The sequence below is a fragment of the Chaetomium globosum genome, genomic scaffold (assembly GCF_000143365.1).
Source record: "Chaetomium globosum CBS 148.51 scaffold_1 genomic scaffold, whole genome shotgun sequence".
Lineage (NCBI taxonomy): Eukaryota > Fungi > Ascomycota > Sordariomycetes > Sordariales > Chaetomiaceae > Chaetomium > Chaetomium globosum.
The window spans coordinates 5,308,711-5,331,280 of NT_165976.1; the positions used below are offsets into that span (position 1 = coordinate 5,308,711).

Here is a 22,570-nt window from a genome sequence, read left to right on the forward strand (position 1 = left end):
AGGAGAGTTCGTACCCGCGCGGGCCGATGATGAGGATGTCCCTCTGGCGGAGCTGATCCGGAGGCGTAAGGTGCTGACGAGGGAGGACGATGTGTGAACAGGCTTAAGGCGAAAGAACCTGACATTCGAACCCATCAAAATTAGACAAAACAATAGAGATCAAACCGGCTCGTCACATAGATAGATTTACAAGGACCGTCTCCACAAATTTATCTGATGACCGTGACACCAACACATCACAGAGGCTTGGGGGCCCTGACCTGACAAGCCAGTCTATCGCTATCGACCAAACGCGCCGCGCCTTGCCATTCACCACCAACTCAAAAACCAAGAACGCTAACTATCTACCAGTCATCATCATCATCCTTCTTCGCCATGGCGTTCTTCCTCGCGAGCAGCGCATCTGCCAAGCTCCCGCCCAGGCTCGGCGTGGGCGTGCTGCTCCTGCTGCTATCCGACCCGTTCATGCTCATAGCCGAATCGCGGCCCTGCAGCGCGGCCGGCTTCCTTCCCGCCGCCGGGCGCTTGGCCGGGGGTTGCGGTGCGGCCGGCTTCGCGCGCGCCCCGTTCGCGGCTGCCGGCGGGGGCGGCGGGGGCCGAGGGGCCGGCACCGGCGCCGCTTCTTGCTCTTCGACGTACGCCGCCGGCACCCACGCCTGTCCCCCGGAAAGCTTCGCGAGCCACCAGCCTATTACGGATCGATCGGTTAGCATGGTACTGGGATGGACAGTTTAGGCGTTAAAAACTTACCGTTGTTCTCCTTCTGGACGATTTCGATCACTTGGCCCGCCTGAATGGACAGCTCATTTTCTCGTTGGCCGGCAAAATCGTACAGGACCTTGGCCATGATCTTTGGCTTCGCGGGGGGCGCGGCAGGGGGCGGAGGGGGAGGCGCGCGGACGGCCGACGAGTTGGACTTCTGCCGGGTGTGGGAGGGGATGCTAACGGACGCCGCCGCTGCCGCCGCCGCCGCCGGATGAGGTTGCGGGACTGGCCTTGATGTGGTCGCCGCGGAAGCGCCCGACGGCCGGGGCTGGGGCGTGCGGTTGACAGGAACCCTTGAGGGCCTGCCGCCCGGACCGCCGGGCTTGATCAGCTTGCCCCGGGTGATCGGCCTCGGGGGGACGGGCTTGCCCTTGGGCGTTGGCCGCGAGACCGAGTTTGGCGGCTCTCCCTGTTGTGTATGTACCGCGCCACTCTTGTAGAAATCATGCGGAGTCGGCGCGTCCTTTAGGACCTTGACGAGTTGCATTTTACCAGGCTTCTTTGCATACTCGATAGTGTCTCCAATTTTCAAGTTGAACCCGCCTGGCATTACCCTCTTCATCTGCGTGAACATCTCCGTTTTGAGAACACAGTTCAGCAGCGGATCAGCCTCTTGCTGTGACCCCACGCCCAGGGAGAACCAGTCGTCCCGCGCTGTGGATGTGCTAATGAACTTGATTGCCCCCAATGGGAAAGAACGCTCAAGTATGACCTGGGGCTGGTTGTTTTGGCCCATCACCAGAGCCACGACGTAAAACTTGTTGTTGGTGACCACAATGGTTCTGGGACTGGGCTTGCTGGACCGACCAAACTTTGCCTCGAGAACCTCACCACGGCAGGAGAAGACGGCTCGTTCGTTGTTCCCTAGCTGCATGCCGTTCCGCATCTGCGCTCCGGGGCCGGTGCTCGCGTTGATCCCGAGATAGTCGCCGAGGAAGCGCCGGGAGCCTAGTATACTCATCCGCCTGCGTTCTTTCCGGCCCTGGAGCACCCTGTGGCCATCGTCCCGGAGTTGGAGGTACTCAGCGCCGGTCCGCTTCTTCCTCCAGAACCGTTGGATACGCGTCGCAGACTCGGCCCTGTACGCGAGGTAGGCTCGCCACATACGCTGGATACGCGTCGCCATGTTGTGCCAGTACCGGTCTCGCATGTGCTCTAGCGCGAACAGGGTCTCGGGCGATTTGATAAAGGCCTTCGTCACGCCGAGCTGCCATTCCTCCTGGGGGATGCTCGTGTCCTTGAGGATCTGTTTAACGGCAGCTTCGTAGGAACCCTGCCAGGTGTACTCGCCAGCGTACGACGTCGCGGGAGAGAGCAAGAAGAACCGATCGACAAACTTTTCGAACGACTGGCGGTAGGCGAAGCCAGCACGCCGGATGCGTACGTTTTCTTGGAGACCCAGATACTTGATCTGGTGGAGAACATTAGGAACGTTGTACTCGGTCGGCGACTTGTTCTCGTTGGGCTTGATGGTTCGGATGTAGGAAGGTTGGCATTTCATTAGTGTCTCCACCAACGCGTTGGCAGAAGTCTTGATCCTGTCGCCCGCTGAAGGAGGTTGCTTCCGGTTGTCCTGGTCCACCTGTTGGGGGAAGATATCGTGGAGGAACTTGTTCTGGCTGCCCTGGACGAGATTGAGGATGCCCTTCAGAAGCTGATCCTTGTTCTTATCCGTGATACCGTCGACTGTGTACGTGACGTCGCCGGCGTAGTGCTTAATGATAAAGTTACCCTGTCGAGGGGTCAGGTGGGGATTCGACATGCCATTGATGCTTTGCATGAATGTGCGATCGCAAGCAGCGGGGTCCGCATGGGCCGTCTTGGTCGCATCCTTCATGGCGGAGAAGACACCGGGCGGCCTGACGGACTCGATCAGGTCGCACACGATCTTGTTGTCGAAGTAGGAAATAGGGGTCCACTTGATTTGCTCCCGCGCGTACTCGTCTTGTTCCGCTTTCAGGGTCAACTGGATGAAGATCTGTTGCAGCTTCTCGTTCACATAGTTGATACACAGCTGCTCGAAGCTGTTCTTCTCGAAAATCTCGAAACCGTAAATGTCCAAAATACCGATCGAGTTGGCGGCAGCCTGCCGCGCCCTCAGAGACTGGTTTACTCGTTCCACGATCCAGTCGAATAGGTTGTAGTAGATGGCCTTGGCGAGAGCGTCTCTGGTCGCTGTCGCTTGGGCCACGTTGGCGGGGGACTCGATCACCTCCCCGTTCCTCGGTGTGAGAACGCGGATCGTGATGGCGTGGACGAGGCGGGCCGGGTCGACTTCGAGGAGGTAAGCCAAGAAATCCACAACCGACTGATCCGACACAGCCGCATATCCGTTATCATCCTCGCGGAAGACGAGGTTACCGGTCCAAAGGATGGCGGCCAGCATCCGGAAGATGTTGTCCTGCTCTGCCTGCGAGAGTCCAATAACCTTCATGGCATTAAGCGTATCCTGGTATTCGGCCAAGTCGTCGATCCCGTCGACGTTGAAGCACTTGGACCTGCTGGTGTAGATGTACGTCTCGGGCTTCTGGATACCAAAGGTCTCGCGGTAATGTTGCGACGCTCCCTTGGTGAACTGGTAGAAGATGTGGAAGTTGCGCTCGTTGACAATCTGGCCCACCACCCGCGACTTCTCGAGAAGGTAGTTTGTGATGTCGGCGCCGACCGGCTCGCCCTGGGCGTTGAAGTGAATCTGTAGATACTTGCCGAAGCGTGACGAGTTGTTGTTCCGCAGCGTCTTCGCGTTGCCAAACGATTCGAGCAAGGGGTTAGTAGCTAATACCATGTCCTTGATTTGCTGAATATCACCCGTCTCGCCTCCCCCCGACACATTGGCGATGTACTGCATAATGCGCTTGGCCGCCTCGGTCTTGCCGGCACCGGACTCGCCCGAGATAATCACGCACTGGTTCTCCTTGTACGCTTTCATGTTGTAATAGGCGGACTCGGCAATGGCGAAGACGTGTGGGGGCATCTCCAGACGGTTCTTCCCCCGGTAGCTGTCGAGGACCTGGTCGGTGTAGATGCCGAGGTCGCGAAAGGGGTTGACGGAAACCAAGACATGGCCAATGTAGGTGTAGATCTCGGCGCCCTCGAAACGCTTCTTCAGATTCTCGTTGATGGCCTCGTTAGACACCGTCCGCAGCAGCGTCAAGTCCGACACGCCAATCTCCTTCTTTTTTGTAGTATCGAACGTTGCCTTCTTGGGCTTGCTTGAGCCGCCGCCCCCGCCGCCAGAGCGCTCGGCCCGCGCGGCCTTATCTTTTGCACGTCGAGTGATACCCTGTGTTTTAGGGCGCCGTCAGCGATGCCCACTCTCGTATCCGGGGCCGAACACCGGGCGCCGGGCGCCGGGTCCGGACGGGGTGTCGTCCTGAAAGGGGGTGGTGCTCACCATGGTGGGTCTATCATGCGCGTGCTCTTCGAAATACCAGCAATTAAATTGATTTTACGGGCCAGCAACCTAGTCTGCAAAGGTTGCGGTTCGAGGGGTTGTGGGAGGTGGTGAATGGGCTGGCAGCACAATGTTCTGGCGGCGAGGTGTTTGTGTTTGTTTCTGGCATCTACAGTGCCTGCGGCAATGTTCCCGTTCCTTTCAGAGCCCTGGAGGTAATCCCTGGGGCTAATGGTGCCTGATGGTTCTCCTTGCAGGATGGAGCCCCTTCTGCGAAGTGACGAAAGGCCGCCAAAAAATTGGTGGGGCAAGCCTGACTGCGGGCAGCTGGGGCCTGAGGGCGTTGCCATTCAAGGTACAAGCCAATCAAAGCACTTCTGACCTCTGACAGCCCCACCAGAGCATGCGTCAGTTGCGCTCAGCCACAACTGTCGGAGGGGCCGCCGCGCAAGCCTCTGGAATGACAAACCAGGCATCGCCCAGGACGAGAGCAGCTGTTCTCTCCAGCCACGACCGCGCTCTTTCTCGACAACCTGTGGCTAATGCCAATTTGCGTGTCCTCACTCCCGTCCTTAACCTCAAGGTTACAATTCTGAATACTTGGAGCTACGGGGTGAGTCCGTTGAAGCTCCAGATGCCATCCAGCGCCGTGAACAACGGACCAGGCACCCGACGTGAACCCAAAAACAAAAGAGCAACAGAAACGAGGGTCGTTGAGAGCATTTATACCAAGACGGCGGCCGGGCTGAGCGCCTTTGCTGGCTGGCTTGGTGTCTGTCTGAGAAGACGCAAAAATCGTACGATTCCCCACGTGCGGCGCGACCCGGATCGTCCAGGGCAGCCCTTTGGCCAGGATGGTGTGCAGACAGATGCAGGTGGTCACAAACAACCTTATTTAAGACCATGTCTTTTCAGATGAGATCGGCTTGACAACAAACTTTGAGATTGTGAATACATCGAGCCGTCGTTGTTCTTGTCGTCGTCTGCCCGTTCTGCGGTTCAGTTGGTAGGGAGCCAGGTGGTCCATCACGGTCCCGCTTAACCTCCACAATGGACAGACTCGCCCTCCCTCGACCCAAGCACCCCCTCGCATACCCCTTCTTCCACAAGAGCACACAGGCACAGCGACCTCCGCCTGCCGTCACAGCCGTTCGTGTTCTTGCTTTCAGCCTGCGACTGGATTTTCCGGGATTCTCGGTTTCACAAAAGATCTGGAGCCGGGATGGCAATGGCGCGGCGTTGAGAGTATGAGCAGCCGACTGCGACACTAGTTACAGAGAATCACAACCTGCGGCGCATCCCGAGTTTCTGATAGCCGCTGATGCCTGCATTCTGTTTCTCGACAATCAACATGGCATTTCTTCGAAGCTTGAGAGCGCTGGATCTTGTTTCCGCGCCCGGCAGTAACCCGAAGTGGATGTCCCCCCACGGCGTGCCCGTCATCAGATGCTTTGTTTCGTATCCTGGAAGTCCGTGCCTCCCTCGAACATGTCTGAAATCACTAGCCTCTGCATTCTATGTATGGATACATTATCTAGTCAAATGAAGCAAGCTTTTCGCGTAATCCCGGCCGAGACATGGTGTCGGCAAGTATTCCAATTGGAAGCCAACGCAGCATTTCATCCTCGAGGCTCGTCGTTATTGGGGACATGGCTTGCCCACACGAGACTTGAGATCGATGATACTCCGGACAGATTGCACCGTTTTATTTGTCTCATGTTGCGCAATGTCTCGGACCCATTCACTCCATTCCATAAGCCGAGCCAGGTTGATGAGAGAAGCATCAGACTACCTCGTCTACATCGTCAACACGGCATCTCGGGAATCCGGCGTTGTTGGGGGAGAGTCAGCCCACCTAGCAACTGTATGGGCTGACCGCCGGAAATACGACTTTGACCCTAGGGCGGTGGCCGGGTGGTGATAGCTTTTGGAGTTGAGACGGCCAAGCCTGCGGGCAGTCATTTGCCCACTTCATTGTGTACCCTCGAGGGGAGGTGAAGTGCGAATGTCGATGCGGAAATGCAGCTTGCCGAGACAAGCCCGTGTGAAGTGCAGCCGGGGTCGCGCAACACCGGCGCTAACCCGCATTAGGCAGAGTCGAGCAAGGTGCTCGTCGCACATTGAGATTTTATTGGTTTGAATTGCCCGTCTCCCGGACGCTACTTCCAAATCCGCCTAGCGTGCCACGGCATTTTTGCTGGAACAAATCCAGAGCTCGAGGCCCTGATCTTTAAGCGCCAGGAGGTCTTGGCTGCCGATAGCATGTGCCTTGCCCCAGGCATGGCACCCCTGGCTATTCTTAGTCGAGGGCCGCCGCCTCGCCGTTAACGACCGAAACCTCGACCTGACCTATCTCTCTCGACTCTCACCTATTCCCTTCGCCGCAATACCCCATGGGATTGTCACGATGTTAATCACCTCGGATTGAAGATTGAAAAATTTCCATATTTTTTTCTGTCTCGCAGGCCCTTACCTGTCTTCCCCGTTGCGACTTAGTTATTCGGTGCACTTTGATTCCACTACGGACCCCTGCCCAGACGAAACACCAAAGGTCGCCTCCAGCAACCCCTCGGTCAAAGCGGCTCTAACATCTGTCGTCTCAACTTACTCGCATTGCCTAACGGAAATTCCCATCTGTCTGATAGCGACGCTCTGTTGGGCCCAGAAACCTGACACAGACCTCTCAACCGCGAAACCGTCTCCAACGTCTGATCTTCCCACCATATTCGCCCTTGTCTTGCCCCGTCCCTGTCGCCCCATCAGGACACGACCGTCGCCACGCGGAAGGGGCGAAAGCTAGGAAGAAAGAACCCTTTCCAAACCCACACCACAGAGTCTGGAAGTTTCAAGCCCCCCCCTGCGATCCATCAGAACGGCTCGAGTCCTTGCACAACACGACAGGGAGATCCGTGGAGAGACGGAGGAAGTGAAAGGGCACGGCTTTGCTGCCGTTGCATCCGGGCCCCTACCGTCCCTTGTACCTTGTCCGCATCCGTGTTGCGCAGTGTGGGTGGGAGAGGGCGTTGCATCATCTGGTTTCCCGTCCTCGGCGCGCGCTGGAGCCGGTCGCTTATGACCAGGCTCCCGCCACTCATTACCTCGTCCCTCGCCCGTTCTTCTGTCCCTTCTCTTCCTGTCCCTCACTTGGCGAGGTAAAGAACCGGGACCTCTTCAACGAGTGCCTCTCGTCTCCGTCCTTCCTTTCTTCAGCTGCTGGCTCAGACCACTCTTTTGTTTTCGCTTCTTCGGGCTTCTAGCCTCGGTTCCGTTGTTTGTGTCGTCGCTGTCGCCGGGTTCGATTCGTCTTTGTTTGTTTTGGATAGTACGACGACTTGATAAGTCTTAATACCGAGAGGGGCAAGAGATTGGACATCCGAGACTGAGCCGCCATCCTTCCCACCGCCCCACAACCAGTTCGATTGCCCACGAGGCCACCTTCCACACAACATCCCGGGACCGGCTCGAGCCGAAGGAGTCGACGGCATCCTAGTCGCAGGTCGACATTTGATATACCGTGTACCGTACGGGGATAAGAGGGGGAACCAGTCGGCAAGATGGCGTTCCTCACATTGCTGAAGAAGCAGTTCACGCCAACCAAACTGCTCTTCCATTTCCTTTTTTGGGTATTCCACTGGGGCATCTTCGCCTATGGATGGTACGCACTCCCTCGGGTGCGAATTGTGGCGTGGAGTTATTGTCTGAATCATGGCTGATACATGAGACGTGCAGGTGGAAGCAAGCGGCCGATCCGCGCCTAGCGGGTCTCAACACACTTCAGTACTCCGTGTGGATGTCACGAGGTGCTGGTTTGGTGCTGAGCGTGGACGGGATGCTTATTCTGCTCCCTGTCTGCAGAACCATCATGCGGTTCATCCGACCCAAAATCAGATTCATCCCGCTGGATGAAAACATTTGGATGCACCGGCAGCTCGCCTATTCGATGCTGCTGTTCACCATCATCCACACGACTTCGCATTATGTCAAGTAGGTTGCATCACCTATCCAGCAGACTCCTTTTTTAAATTAACAACGGCCCAGCTTCTACAATGTTGAGAAGGGCCAAGTTCGCCCAGTGACGGCGGTGCAAATCCACTACGTCCAGCCCGGTGGTATTACCGGTCACGTCATGCTCCTGTGCATGCTCCTGATGTACACAACAGCGCACCATCGTATCAGACAGCAATCTTTCGAGACGTTTTGGTACATGCACCACCTCTTTATTCCTTTTTTCCTCGCTCTGTACACGCACACGGTTGGCTGTTTCGTCCGAGACACGGCCGAAGGATACTCTCCGTTTGCGGGCGATGAGTACTGGACGCATTGTATCGGTTATCTTGGCTGGAGATGGGAACTGTGGACCGGTGCCTTCTATCTCCTCGAGCGGCTGTACCGCGAGATCCGCGCCATGCGTGAGACCAAGATCACCCGCGTTATCAGGCATCCTTACGGTAAGCAAATCCCCGAACGTTTGACAAGAATTATGACATCTAACATTTTCCAGACGTGGTTGAGATCCAGTTCAACAAGCCGTCATTCAAGTACAAGGCCGGCCAATGGCTCTTCCTTCAGGTGCCTGAAGTGTCTAAGTATCAATGGCACCCGTTCACCATCACATCTTGCCCTTACGACCCCTACGTCTCGGTCCATATCCGACAAGTGGGTGACTTCACCCGGGCGCTCGGAGACAGAGTGGGTGCCGGCGCGGCGCAAAGCAAGCTCTACGAAGGCGTCGACCCCATGGGCATGTACGAAGTGGCGCTCCAGAACGGTCAGGCGATGCCGTCGCTCCGCATCGACGGACCGTATGGTGCTCCGGCCGAGGATGTGTTCGAGAACGAAATTGCGGTGCTGATCGGGACGGGTATCGGTGTCACGCCGTGGGCTTCCATTCTCAAGAACATCTGGCACTTGAGGAATGGGCCGAACCCGCCGACTCGGCTGCGCCGTGTCGAGTTCATCTGGGTGTGCAAGGACACCAGCTCATTCGAGTGGTTCCAGACGTTGCTCTCATCCCTGGAGCAGCAGTCTAGCGAAGCCGCTCGCGTCCCCGGCTCGAGTGGCATTGAGTTCCTCAAGATCCACACCTACCTCACGCAGAAGCTCGACATGGATACCACGCAAAATATTGTGCTCAACAGTGTCGGCGCCGACTTGGATCCGCTCACCGAGTTGAAGGCTCGGACGAACTTTGGCCGCCCCAACTTCGGCAAGCTCTTCACGGGCATGCGCGACGGTATCCTAGACCGGACCTACCTGAACGGCCTAGAGGGCAACATGAGGACCACCGTGGGTGTGTATTTCTGCGGTCCCTCGGCAGCTGGTAAGTGCTTGATCCACCTCACCCCTGTACCACGAGCATCGCCGCTAACATTGAAACAGCTCGCGACATCCACAAGGCGGCAAAGGAAGCTACCGTTCGCGAAGTCCGTTTCCGCTTCTGGAAGGAACACTTCTAATTGTACATATTTTGATAATTTACGCCCAACTTCTTCACTCCCTGGGAAGAGCCGGTGGCGATGCTTGGGGTTATCTCAGCCACCAACAAACCAAATCACACCGATTCCTACCTTGCAACTTTTTCCGCCAAGGGATATGGTGATAGGGGCCGAGGAGTTGCCATTTTACGGGGAGGGTGGACGATACCAGGAGAGGAATTCTGCGCCAGTTTTTACACTCACTAGGCGAAGCTGTACTGAGACGGGCTCAGTCGGTTATATAACGTCAGAAAAGTTGCCGCACTTCCGTTAAGGGGAGATGCGGTTATGGGGATGCTACGGGGGGCCGTCTTCATTTTTTTTCCCATTCCTGTTTATGTTTGGATATACCATGGAGTATAAACTCTAGCTACTACATAACTACCTGCATATTTGCCAAATACATCGAATTTTATCGACGAAACGGTCTTGACTTTCATCGGACCACCACGCGAGGCCGGCTAGAAACTAGTGAGCTAGAGGCTGACGAGCAGCACCTGGGCGGCGGAGAGACCGAAACCGAACACGGCTGTGAATTTCTTGGCCGAACTAAGAGTGCTTGACAACCGGCACGGACATGACGACTTCCTCCTTCTTTCCCGTCTGTGCCGCCCTCGCCAAAGTAAGCTTGAAATTCGAAGGGGCCAATGGAATGCCGTGAGCAAGCGTGGCGCGGCCTGGGTGGCGGGCCGGCGGGTCCTGACACATGCGGCGCTTCGTGTCGCAGGGTTGGGACCGCCTTGTGGGAATGCACATGTCCCCGTCGTGTTTTGTGCTGGTTCGGCAGGTGGATGATGGGATGATAGAGTTGGGAGCGGATCAGGGCGTTCGTTCTGTTGAGGAGTGTGTGTGGGTTCTCTTTTTCATCCTATGATTGATAGGTAGCTATCACGTTCCGTGGCCTGGTTGAACTGAATTAAATGTTTGGTATTCTACAAGGTCATATATAGCCTCCCTATTAAGCTGAGACAGCATGTAATGCTAGATAGAGCCTCAGCGTCACATGTGTTGGTCGTGAACAGGAACAGATCTGCTGTTACCTGTCCAGATCATCATCACTCAGTCCGTCCTCTGCTGCGTCATACTCTCCCGACTCAGATCCCCCCGAACCATCGGCTTGATAAGACGCGACGCTGGGTGTTTGCGGGCGGATATCCTCCACGCTGCCGTCCGGGTCCGCCTCGACCAGGACCTGCGAACTCTCTTCCTCTCCATATCCTTCATTATCCTCTCCATATTCTCCATTATCCGACGTGGTCTTGACGTCGTCGGCGAATACCACCGTTTTGGCGGCGGGCGGTTTCACTTCGGGCTCCAGCACGTCTCCGCTCCAGGGCCTGCATTCCTTGACCAGTTCGCCGCATCGCAGACAGGACCACCCTTCGCCTTCCTCCCTTTCTATCCGTGTCGTTAGGCAGACGAAGCAGTAGATACATCCGCACGGGATGGTTGCGTAGGGGTTTGTGATGTCCGTCTGCGCCGAGCCGACAACGCCGCTCGAGGTTGCGGCCATGAGGTCGTTCTCGCTAGACACTGAGTTTTGGTCTTGATAGCAGATGGCGCATGTCCGTTCTGGTAGGAAGGAATATTCGCCCTTCTTCTCGTCGGCGCCCTCAGCACCCGTAGTCATGATCTTCTTTGTCTTGCGCCATGTCCGTGCCAGCCACCGCCTCCACCGGTTAATGCCCACCAAGGGCAGCACGAAAAGCAGAAATTCGGTAAAAGCGTGCCACACGAGCTGCCGGTTGAGATACTCGAACGACACCTCCCGACTGACCTGACTGGTCGGCGGAGCCAGGCGCATCCGCAGCACCCGGTCCAGCAGCGTCCTGTACCTCCCATGCAACAAGAACACGAGGAAGGAGGCAAACGCCGCGGACGCGTGCATGGTCGACAGCATCGAGCTCCACCTCGCGAGCCTCTGCGCGCCCGGACTCGGCCCCTGGAACCCATCGTCCTGCTCCAGCAACCAATCCTCCCACTTCGCCCACAAATACCTCCCCCCCACCGTCACCAGCCCATACAACGACTTTTGCCACTTACTCGGCGGCACCAGCCCCGGCCCATCACGCCTCGCATCGGTATACCTCAAATTCTGCAGCGCCGCCCCGTACGTCGCGTCATGGTCCCACACCGTCAACTTAAACAACACAGCCCTCAACACCAACGAAACCTCCGCCTCCCAATCATGCAACACCGCACTCCCCCCAGCACCACCAGCACCTCCCCCCCCACCCCCCACCCCACCCCCCACATACCGCAACGCATCCCCCACCTGGCCCCTCAACAACCCGACCAGCTCCTCATCCAGCAACTCGGCATCCACCTGGCCGACCCGGAACGCGGGGCGCGTGCCCTCGCGGCCCGAGATGGCGTCCCACAGCGAAAGAGTCGACGTGCCCAGCCGCCGGAGCAGTGGTGACTGGGCGGCGGCGATGCGCGTGCGCAGTTGCGAGGCGGACTGTTGCGCTGCGTGGCGCGCGGCCGCGTCGGCTTCGAGGGTGGCGCGTCGGGCGGCGAGGCGAAGTTGCGCGAGGGCGAAGGTGTTGGGGTTGGGGTTGGTATTGGGGGTGGTGGTTGTGGTTGGGGGGGTCGTGATGGGGTTGGGATTGGGAGTCGGAGTTGGATTGGGGATGGGGGCGGTGGGTTTGGCGGTGGTGTTGTTGATGGTAGAGGGAGTTGTGGTGGTGGTGGTCGCGATGCTGCCGCCGTTCGGGGTGTTTCCCTTCCCCTTTGGACTTGGGTCGCTCATCGTATCGGAGTTGTTGGTCTTGAGCCCGGTGAAGCCTCTCCTCGGGGGTTGAAGGGCATTGTTGGGTTGGTTGCTCGGGATGGCAAGGTCGCGGGTGCTCGGTCGGTTGATGAATGGGACGGGCCCAGCGCGAGAACCGGGGAGCCGAGGTTGGTTGCAGCTGAAAGCCGGCCCGTTCGCTTGGCGGTCCGGGGTGCAGACCCGCTTATCCACTTACCTTATCCAGATGTAAAAGGAGTAACTAACTAACTAGTTAACTAAATTGTACTTCATACCTGCATTTTATGGACGATGCCCTCTCTCTTTCTAAATTCAGATAACAGTCTGGCGCCCATCGAGCGGACTATGACTAGGCCCCGCCCAGTAAGTCGGAGGGAATGCAACCCTTGGAACCGCCGAGAAATGCAGTTCCTTCCATCCTTGCTTTCATATCTGGATCGCCAGAGCACATGCCACCGCCATGGCCCGAGGCCACGCATTGCGACTGCAAGATGGATCGTTTCCTTCAACAACAGGAACGGTAAGGGACCTAAGGGACTGGCCCCGGTCGTTGCTAGCTGTTTCAAGTCGCCTCGAATCGGGCTCTTTTTGTCAACGCACCTTCCCAGACAACCCATTAGTCGATATCCGCATCATTTTTGGTTAGGCTGCTTATAACTCTGGCTGTCGTTCTTCAATCACTTAACTAATTATCTTATCCCCTGGGCCAGCTTGGCCATTCTTCTTTCTGTTTCTTATAAGAGACCTAACGGCTTGGCTTATCATCGAATGCTCTCCGGATGACGCCGAGGACCTCGATGCCAACACCAGCTTCTTCAACCAGGCGCAGAAGTTCACCGAAAGCGGTCCCATCATATCCACGAACTCGTTGCTATAGAGGCAATAGGACACTACAGGCGCGAAACTTGATCCCGAGATGTCCCCGCGCATGTTGACCGTCTATAGGAGGCACTAAGTAGATATGCGGCGGGCTACGTCCTCCATACCGCGACCGTCTTAATTTTGGCGTGTCTGTTTACACAAATGGAATAAGGGGTGAAGCTGGAGTGTGCTGTGTGTACAAAACACCTGGTCAACCAGCCGCCAGTAGGCAAAATCGGCAGAGATTACAGATGAGCTAACTGGGCTTCCATGACTCAACTTTGGCTCCGGTTGAAAATAAAGTAAGATAAAATAAAAAGAAGCAAAAAGGACCAAAGATGCAATTAACTATAGATTAGACAACTTGTTATTTTGTATTCAATGAAGGCATCCTGATGTGCCTGGCGTCGAAACTTGGCGGCCTGCTGTGGGAGTGGGTCCATCTGCCCCTCCATCCGCTGTGAGCTTGAACCCCACCACCTTCCTGCAGCCCAATGGAAGGTTCATCAAGTGAAGACACCAACTCGATCTGCGGCATAGGTATTTGTTGACGACGCCGAGGGCCCTAGAGGTCGCCGTCAAGTCCCTCCATCGTTTACTTTTCACATTTCTACGCCAGCTACAGCTCTTGCTACCGAGATCGCGCCGATTCATACATGCTCCTCCTCCTCCAAACGGCGGGATGAGCTTCGCAATCGAAGTCGCTGGCGAGGCCGCCCCGCTAAATCAGTGGGAGCTGGTGAAGGCGCTCTCCAGTGCCGGCACTTCGACCGACCATTCCCAGAGGCAGTCGGCTGGCCAGCAGCTTCAGACATGGGAATCCCACCCGGATTATTACACCCATCTCCAGGTAACTTTTAACTTTGCGCTCCTCCCTGCCGGGGGACGGGGCATCGAGGTTTCTGCAAAAAGGTTCCTTTCGCTGATTCGAGCGGGCCTTCCCCTCTACAGACAATTTACCTCGACACAACCCATGACAAACAAGTCCGTTTTCTCGCCATCATTCTCCTCAGAAATGGCATCGACAAATACTGGAGGCATCAGCAGAACGCGGCCAAGAACTCCATCAGGCCCGACAACAAACGGGCGATACGGTCGCGACTACTACAGGGCTCGCTCGGGGAGGAAGATAGGACCCTAGCGCTGCACAACGCGCTCGTCACCGCCAAGATCGTTCGGATAGACTACCCGGACGAGTGGCCCGATGCCTTTTCCACCCTCATCGAGCTGACCAAGTCGTCCAATGCATCGAACCCGCTGCAGCTGCGCGGTGCCTTACTGGTGCTCCTCCGCATCGTCAAGGAGATGAGCACGGCCCGGCTGCGTAAGTCACAGACCGCCCTGCAGGCCGTTACGCCGGAGCTCGTGCAGGTGCTCGGCAGCATATATACGGAGAAGACGGCATATTGGCAAGAGTTGTGGATGAAGGGCCGCGGCGACGATGCCACGGTGGGGTTCGCCGTCGAGAACAGCCTAATGGCGCTCAAGGTTCTACGGAGGCTGGTCACTGTCGGCTACGAGCAACCCCATGCCGACGCCATGGTTTGCGGCTTCTGGTCTTTGTCACAGTCCCAGTTCGACCAGTTTCTCAGTGGTGTCAGCCAGGACTCGTGGGTTCCGGCTCCCTATCAAGACATGGTCGGCAAGCACCTCATCCAGTTTACCAAACTCCATATCGATATGTCTGAGACGCACCCGGCTAGCTTCCCCGTGCTCCCGGACTCGATTCCTCTGGTCAAGGCGTACTGGAGCCTCATCAAAGGATTCTCGGAAGTATTTGATAAGTCGGGCGGGATCAGGCAGACTTCGGGCGGGGCCGCCGGTGGAAACGCAAGACACGAAGGGCCCCTGTATGAGAAGCTCGCGCTCAAGGGTCTGTTGCTCTTGAGAAGCTGCCTAGCCATCGCGCACCAACCGGTGCAGACTTTCAAGTTTCGGAGCCCAGAGGTCAAGGAGCTAGAAAAGCAAGCTGTACATACCCTCAAGGTGGAGCTCCTGTCGAGAGACATGCTCCTTGACATGCTGCAGGTCATAGTCAGCAAACTGTTCATTTTCCGCAAATCTGACCTCGAGGCCTGGGAGGAGGACCCGGAAGGGTGGGAGGCGCAAGAGAGAACCGAAGGCCAGGCATACGAGTGGGCGGTCCGTCCTTGCGCCGAGAGGCTGCTTCTCGACCTCCTCACGCACTACAAGGAACTTGGCGAGCCACTGCTCGCGTATTGCGACCTCGCCACCAAGGTTGAGATGGACATCATCACGAAGGAGGCTGCCTACTGCGCCTTGGGCTGCGCAGCCGCTATCATATACCAAAAATTCGACTTTGACCGCTTCCTAACCAACTTCCTGGTTAAGGATGCTCAGATTGAGGCCCCGATGGCGAAAATCCTCCGCCGTCGGATAGCCATCTTGATCAGCCAGTGGATCACGGTCAAGGTTTCTCAGGCCAGCAGGCCAGTCGTGTACGACATCTACCGCCACCTGCTGAACATCGACAGCGGGCACAACGATGAGGTTGTCCGCATCACGGCGGCGCGGCAGCTCAAGTACGTAGCCGACGACTTTGAGTTCACCGGAGAGGCCTTTTACCCTTATGCGGCCGACACCTTCAACCTCCTGGTCCATCTCCTCAATGAAGTGGAGAACGACGAAACGAGGCTGGCGGTTCTCGAAACGGTCCGAGCGGTCGTGACACGGATGGAGACTCACGTATCGCAGTTTGGAGACGCCATAATGGTGACGCTTCCCCAACTGTGGGAGTCTGCTGCCAGTGAGGAGTACATGATCAAACAGTCGGTGCTCGCCATCATGTCGGCCTTGGTTTCGTCCATGCGCGCCGAGTCGCAGCGGTACCTCGGCGTTATCATCCCGCTGCTTCGCGACGCGATGAATCCCCGAGTCGGCACTCCATCTGCACTTAATCGAGGAGTCGGTCGATCTGTGGAACGCAATCTTGACGCAGAGCTCACCGCCACTCAACCCAGACCTCACGCAGATGGTCCAACTGGCCCTCCCCCTCCTCGAGTACGAGTCAGCAGTGGCAAATCAGTGCTTAGAAATTACCAAAGACTACATCGTCCTGGCGCCGCAAGACATGCTGAGCGACGCCCTCCGGCGGCCAACCTTGACGGGACTGGCGAAGGCGCTGGACTCGTCGGTCCGGGACCAGTCAAAGCTCGGCGCGAAGTCGATCGAGCTCGTGATCCGCGTGGCCGAGGAGTTTGGTGGCGTTCAGGGCGTCTCGCTCGTCGCCCAGGACCTGCTCGAGATCGGCGTGCTGCGCCAAGTCCTCGAGGGGCTGCACAGCCGGTGGGAGGCCAGCCAGACGACGGGGCCCAACCGAAAGTCGAGCAAGATCAACACCATCAAGGAGGCCGACTACTTTGCCATCCTCGCGCGCATCGCCCTCGCCGACCCGGCCTTGCTCGTCCGCATGCTGACCAGCTTCGGCAGCCCCATCGACCAGGTCTGGGCCTGGCTGGGCACGCAGTGGTTCGCGCACTTCGACTGCGTCGCCGACGTCGACCGCCAGAAGCTCTCCTGCCTCGCCCTCACCCGCCTCTGCGAGCTGCCCGCCCCCGTCCAGGACCTCGCCCTCGCCCGCCTGCAGGACTACCTCTCCATGTGGACCAGCGTCGTCACCGAGCTGGCCGACGACGACGGCTCCGGCCAGCCCCTCGGCGCCCGCGACTCCCTCGTCTGGTCCGAGCCCGCCGGCTCCGAGTACGATACCCCGATCGATGTCCATGAGCGCGAGCTCGCCTTCAAGGACCCCGTCCATCGCGTGGTGACGTTTGAGTTTGTCCGCGCGCGCCTGGCCGATCTGGTCCAGCGCGCGGGGGGTGAGCAGGCGTTTGAGGCGGAGTGGGCGGCTAATGTGGATCGGGATGTGTTGGCGGGGTTTCAGCGGTTGAGTCAACCGGCTGAGCGGGTGAATGGGTGATGGTGGGGATGAGGATGTTGGGTGGGGGGGTGAAGAAATGAGAGATGGGGGTTGTATATGGATTGGAGACAATGCCAGGTAACGGAGTGCGTTGTGGCGTTACGTGAGAGGGGGGCTTCCTGTAGGCAAGTCAGCGTTTTTAAGCAGTCCTCGTCTTGGTGGTGTCTTATGAAGCTAGAGCCAGTTTCAGGCTTTTAGAAGGGGGCGTTGAGTGCGAGTCGTTGAGCTTTGGGTGCTGGCTTAACAACTAGAGTGGCTACTACAACATATTGAATATCAGAAACAGGGTACCTAGGGTGGTTGAGGCTACAGTGCCGACTTTTGCATGCTGAAGGTGTAGATGGCTGTCATGAGTGGTTAGAATACATAGGTATCATTAAATCCATGGCGTATTGCCGTTGGTGGTCTGCTTGAAGCTCCCTTGCCTGTCTTGTAAACAACATTTCTATAGTTAGTAGACCCTGTTACAGTAGAGACCGAAATCAGTGTCCAGATTTTCAATGTTCAAAGATTGTCAGTCAGGCCAGTTTTGGAAGTGATTGTGACTCACAGTGGGTGGCAGCCCACAGCGTAGAGTGACCAGACCAGTGAGCTGCAAAGCTGGCTGCAGCTGAAATGTCGCATGCACAAAATGCATTAACTAGCCGTTTTAGGCGCCGTTGGACGTGCGAAGTTGTATACAAATCATAAAAATATAACTAGTTATATACATACATAACCTTAGGTGAAGATGACAACCCGATAGATATACATAATTTGTGAGGGACGAGTAACATCTAGGCGAGGCACAAGGGCACTGCGTATGCTGACTCAATTCTGCTAATCGAAAGCTGAAGAAAGAGAGGAAAGATACAAGATAGCGCGTTGGCAACGCGAGAAGGCATGGCCAGAACGGAGCTAGTCCGGATGCGGAAGTGCACCTCCAACCCCAACCCTGGGTGCGCTTTCCGTCACAGTATTGTGCACTTGCAGGGTCGGTGACAATATGTCACGGTTATGGTCGCATAACTAAGCGGGACCGCGCTGGGAGCGGCATCGGCCAATCAGGGACGGATCGTGAAGAGGAATTCACCATCCCAGAGTAACCAGTAAGAACAGGATCGTTAGATAGATAAGACGATCCAGGAGCATAGGTACGAAGGTACCTCAGAGGCCGAGATAGTATATAGTCACTCGTTCTGGAGAGCTCTGGGAGTTCTCCAGTTAGCAATCACAACTACAGTTCGCTACAAGCTCGAGAGCCTACTGTTGAGACAAGTCTTTGTTGTGCACCTTTTGGCTGCACCGAACCTAAGCACCCTTGAGAGAATACCTTCAACCGAAGCTGAACCCTAACAGGACGGGTCCAGAGACAGGTTCGTCACAGAATACCTTTAAAAAAAGAAAAAAGGAAAAAGGAAAACCGGTATCTAGCTACTCCACTTAGCTACAGTGGCCAAGGACGACCGAGTGTATGGATGGTCTGCGCCAAGGATTCGCTGCTGAGCCTGAGCACAGTCCTCTATCAATGCCAAAGCATCTGTGTGTCGACCTTGACCTTTCCAAGTAAACGCAAGGTTGTTCATGCTCGTCAGCGTGTCTGGGTGGTCGGCCCCGAGCTTGGTCTTGCTCGTCTCCATCACCTGCACGTCCAGCTTCTCGGCCTCCTCCCACCGGCCCTGGTTCCAAAATGTCGATGCCAGGTTGGCCATGCTCATCAGCGTGGAAGGGTGGTCGGCCCCGAGCTTGGTCTTGCTCGTCTCCATCACCTGTACGTCCAGCTTCTCGGCCTCCTCCCACCGGCCCTGGTTCCTGTATGTCGATGCCAGGTTGGCCATGCTCGTCAGCGTGTCTGGGTGGTCGGCCCCGAGCTTGGTCTTGCTCGTCTCCATCACCTGCACGTCCAGCTTCTCGGCCTCCTCCCACCGGCCCTGGTTCCAAAATGTCGATGCCAGGTTGGCCATGCTCGTCAGCGTGTCTGGGTGGTCGGCCCCGAGCTTGGTCTTGCTCGTCTCCATCACCTGCACAAACAGCTTCTCGGCCTCCTCCCACTGGCCGCGGTCCATTTGGACCAGAGCAAATAGTGATATACTTGCAAGAGTCGCCATATTCTCTGCACCCAACTTTTTCTTGCGAACATTTCTCGCCTTGCCTAGCATCTGCTCTGCAACTTCATATCTCCCTTGCGACCATGCATACCATCCCCCGTTATGCAAAAGTGTCGCCCATATTTCGACTGTCTCTTCGCTGGGTTGGTAACCAAGGGCCACTTGAACGTGCGCGAAGAGACTCCAGCACTTCACCCAGTTCTCGTACTCCCCTGTCGGGAATGACGCTGCCATTTGCTCGATGAACTGCTGCTTGAACGTCTCCTGCTGCCGAAACGTTTCCAGCCACTTCCTCATCGACAGCTGCACGAGCCCATGCATCTCAAACTGGTCCCCCGCCTCATTCACGACGATAAGATCGTAGTCCCGTAATATTGCCACATCGTCTTCGAACCGACCGTCCATCTCGTCATCGCTGCTGTCGGATCCTGAGTCTTCTGCATCTTCGGAACCACTTGCTCGAGTTGCGGTTTTGGTCTGCTTAGAGGACTTTAGGAGCGACTCCGGAATGCCTTGTCGATCAAAGAAGCTCATAAGCGAAAGGAGATCCGCCGCAGAAGGCCGCTCGGACCGAATATGGTCAAAAGATATCTGCCATGTCGTGAGAATCGCGTTCGACGCGCCTCCATCCCGACGTAGGTCTCCAGCATCATGCTCTAAAAGCCTGCTCTTTTTGCGCTCAGTCTCCTGGCACTCAAGAAAGGTACTTCTCGAGAGAGCTTCGCGGTGCCCTTGCCTGTATGTAGGCGGCAGCCTGGCTGATGGCTAGCGGAATAAAGTCGAGCGCGCGTACAAGCTTGGCTGCCGCATCGGTATTCAGGATCGATCCCAGCTTCCTCTCCAGGAGCGTGAGGGCGTCCATCTGCACCATCGGTCCGACCTCGATGATGTTTTGGCGGCGTCCGGTCAGCCTGGAAGCCAGGTCCTTATTGCGTGTTGTGATGATGATCGACCCGTTTCGACTCTGTGGTAGGAAGTCTGCAAATGGTTTCCTGTTGCATACGTTGTCGCTACTGTAGAATACATTGCGGTCGTCAGCGCTGTCAAGGATTATGATCCATCTGCCGTTCCGCTCGTTGGACAGCCAGCCGTAGACAAGCTGTGGGATGTCGGCCCCGGGCTGGTTTCGGCCTGGTAGCTTGACGTTGTCGGCAATCTTTCTGAAACCCTCTTCGACACGCGCCTGCGTGCCGGCGTGGACCCAAAATACCCATCTGTCAAGATGCCCCGCGGCGATCCGATGCGCATATTCAATGGCCAACTGCGATTTGCCGACACCGCCCAGGCCCACGAGGGCCACACGGCCGGCCAGCTCGAAACAGCGCTCGTCGATTTGATCGAGAATGTCTCCACGGTTGACGAAATCGGGGTCGCGGGAGAAGGGGATGGTCGCGAAGGGAATCGGCGGCGTTTCCCGTCTTTCTGAGATCTGAACATTAGTGGGGCATCCCATCGGCTCTGCACGGTGCCACGGTAATCTTACCCGGCGGGGGGAACTCGATCGACCCATAATTGTACCCTACCTGGAGACCATGGTGGTTGGACCCGAAAGACGCAGACATTTGTGCTATCGTTGGCGATCGAGTCGATTGATTGTCTATATACAGTTACAGTACTGTAGAACAGTCAGCTGTTGGTATGATGTTTCGCTGTCAGGGTGGTTTTGCGGCTGAACTTCTTCAGTCTCAGCTGCCCTCCAGCCACAGCCAGTGTGGCGTAGCGTAGCTAACGACTCAGACACCGACGACCACACAGCGTCAGATCACCGCCGCATATATATGGCTCCGCAAAACTACTTATATGACTCTCGGGTTGTCCTCTTTTAGCCAACGCTATGTATATAATCACATTCTTAGTTATCCCTAAGCGCCCAGGTCGGTCATGCGTTTCCTGTTTGATTGGCGCCGAAAATGGCTAGTGGATATTGTGCCGCCATGTCTCAGCTGCGGCCATTTTCGCAGCGCGCTGGTCGCCCTACAAAGTTGGTTGCCGGCGCACCGTGTGGTCCTCAGTTCCCCTGGCACTGTCCGTGTTGGATAATCTTTCAACATTGAAATATCTGGACACTGAATTCGGTCTCTACTGTAACGACCTCCGAGGTTGAAGACTTGCCATTGCTCTAATCGGAGCAGGGGTCTAGTTACAGGGGTCTCCGGCCGCGAAGCAGGGAACCTTGAGGGACCTGCAGGGTCCGCTCACGGGCCGCGGCAAGCTGTCAACCAACAGACGCCTCGCGTGACACAATCACCAAACTCGAGGCCAAGAAATCCCGAGACCCTGGAACCTTTGACGGGGGAGCCTAAACTTTCCTCCTTTGTCCTTTTTTTTCTTTTCTTTTTTTTCCTGTTCCGGAGCCCAGAGTAATGCGAGACTGTGAAAGAGCGACGACAACAAATCACGAATCCACACCGATCGACACGCGAAGACACGGATACCCCGCGAGCCCAACCATCTGCCATCACAAAACACAAGCCATGCATCCATCAACCCTGTAACCACCGAACCGAACTCCAGATTCCACAATTACACCCATCCCAACCCAAAACGAACACCACAACGCCACAACCAACTCTCGTGACCGACCAAACCCCCTCGAATGGGCATCACCCAAAGCAAACCCCCTCCCGACCCGGGGGGCCTCGACAGCGGACTCGGCCTCTCCCCCTCCCACCGCCGCCGCACCACCACCACCTCCTCCTTCACCATCCCCACCCGAACCAGCACCAACACGACCACCAGTACCATCACCGGCAGCACCACCACAAACAACACCTCCAAACCCACCCCCAAACCAAAACCAAAACCAAAACCCAAACCCAAATCCCGACAAACCTACCCCCCACCCCAATCCCAATCCCAACCACAGTCCCATCTTCAACCACAACCCGCCGCCTCCCGCGTCTTCTCCTTCCAACAGGGCTCCGAACGCGCTCAGAACCGCAGGCTGCTGGCTGCGACCGAGGCGTCGCCTTTGCTGGGGCGGTTTCGCGCTGTGCCTAGGTCTAGTGCTGTGGGTGTGGCTGCCGGGGGTGGGGGTGGAGGTGTACGTGTGGTGTGGGGGGAGGGGGTGGGAGGGTGGTGGGTATTCTGGGTTATGGTTATGGAGGGGATGGGGGTTGGGGGTGGGTGGCATACCCAACAATAAAAAACGAAAACAAGATCTTAAGAACCGACTTCATAGGAAAGGTACTAAAAGGGGAAAAAGATAGCCAAGTGGGCACGTAATGCCTGACGACGAGAAATGTAAATTCGAAGCATATAAACAAGAGAAGAAAAGCCGAAGAATTACAACCAGCA

At 56.6% G+C, this 22,570-nt stretch overlaps 6 protein-coding genes across 6 annotated transcripts; 3 read left to right on the forward strand and 3 right to left on the reverse strand.

Annotated features, from left to right (window-relative positions):
* Positions 1–344: 344 nt before the first annotated feature.
* Positions 345–4,162, reverse strand: CHGG_01722 (uncharacterized protein; the record flags this gene model as incomplete). Its single annotated transcript, XM_001220942.1, has 3 exons — positions 345–688; positions 751–4,048; positions 4,160–4,162. 3 exons carry the CDS (start codon positions 4,160–4,162, stop codon positions 345–347), a joined length of 3,645 nt encoding a protein of 1,214 aa, XP_001220943.1.
* A 3,551-nt stretch (positions 4,163–7,713) lies between these two features.
* CHGG_01723 (uncharacterized protein) lies at positions 7,714–9,615 on the forward strand (the record flags this gene model as incomplete). The annotated part of the gene is made up of 5 exons (XM_001220943.1): positions 7,714–7,814; positions 7,889–8,143; positions 8,198–8,607; positions 8,661–9,479; positions 9,539–9,615. 5 exons carry the CDS (start codon positions 7,714–7,716, stop codon positions 9,613–9,615), a joined length of 1,662 nt encoding a protein of 553 aa, XP_001220944.1.
* Positions 9,616–10,109: 494 nt separating this feature from the next.
* Positions 10,110–12,385, reverse strand: CHGG_01724 (uncharacterized protein; the record flags this gene model as incomplete). Its single annotated transcript, XM_001220944.1, has 2 exons — positions 10,110–10,236; positions 10,719–12,385. The coding sequence occupies 2 exons, from the start codon at positions 12,383–12,385 to the stop codon at positions 10,110–10,112; spliced, it is 1,794 nt and encodes a 597-aa protein (XP_001220945.1).
* A 1,256-nt stretch (positions 12,386–13,641) lies between these two features.
* Positions 13,642–17,186, forward strand: CHGG_01725 (uncharacterized protein; the record flags this gene model as incomplete). Its single annotated transcript, XM_001220945.1, has 4 exons — positions 13,642–13,706; positions 13,787–14,096; positions 14,198–16,102; positions 16,206–17,186. The coding sequence occupies 4 exons, from the start codon at positions 13,642–13,644 to the stop codon at positions 17,184–17,186; spliced, it is 3,261 nt and encodes a 1,086-aa protein (XP_001220946.1).
* Positions 17,187–18,595: 1,409 nt separating this feature from the next.
* Positions 18,596–20,835, reverse strand: CHGG_01726 (uncharacterized protein; the record flags this gene model as incomplete). The annotated part of the gene is made up of 3 exons (XM_001220946.1): positions 18,596–19,960; positions 20,067–20,695; positions 20,757–20,835. 3 exons carry the CDS (start codon positions 20,833–20,835, stop codon positions 18,596–18,598), a joined length of 2,073 nt encoding a protein of 690 aa, XP_001220947.1.
* Positions 20,836–21,107: 272 nt separating this feature from the next.
* Positions 21,108–21,377, forward strand: CHGG_01727 (uncharacterized protein; the record flags this gene model as incomplete). Its single annotated transcript, XM_001220947.1, has 2 exons — positions 21,108–21,147; positions 21,217–21,377. 2 exons carry the CDS (start codon positions 21,108–21,110, stop codon positions 21,375–21,377), a joined length of 201 nt encoding a protein of 66 aa, XP_001220948.1.
* Positions 21,378–22,570: the final 1,193 nt, after the last annotated feature.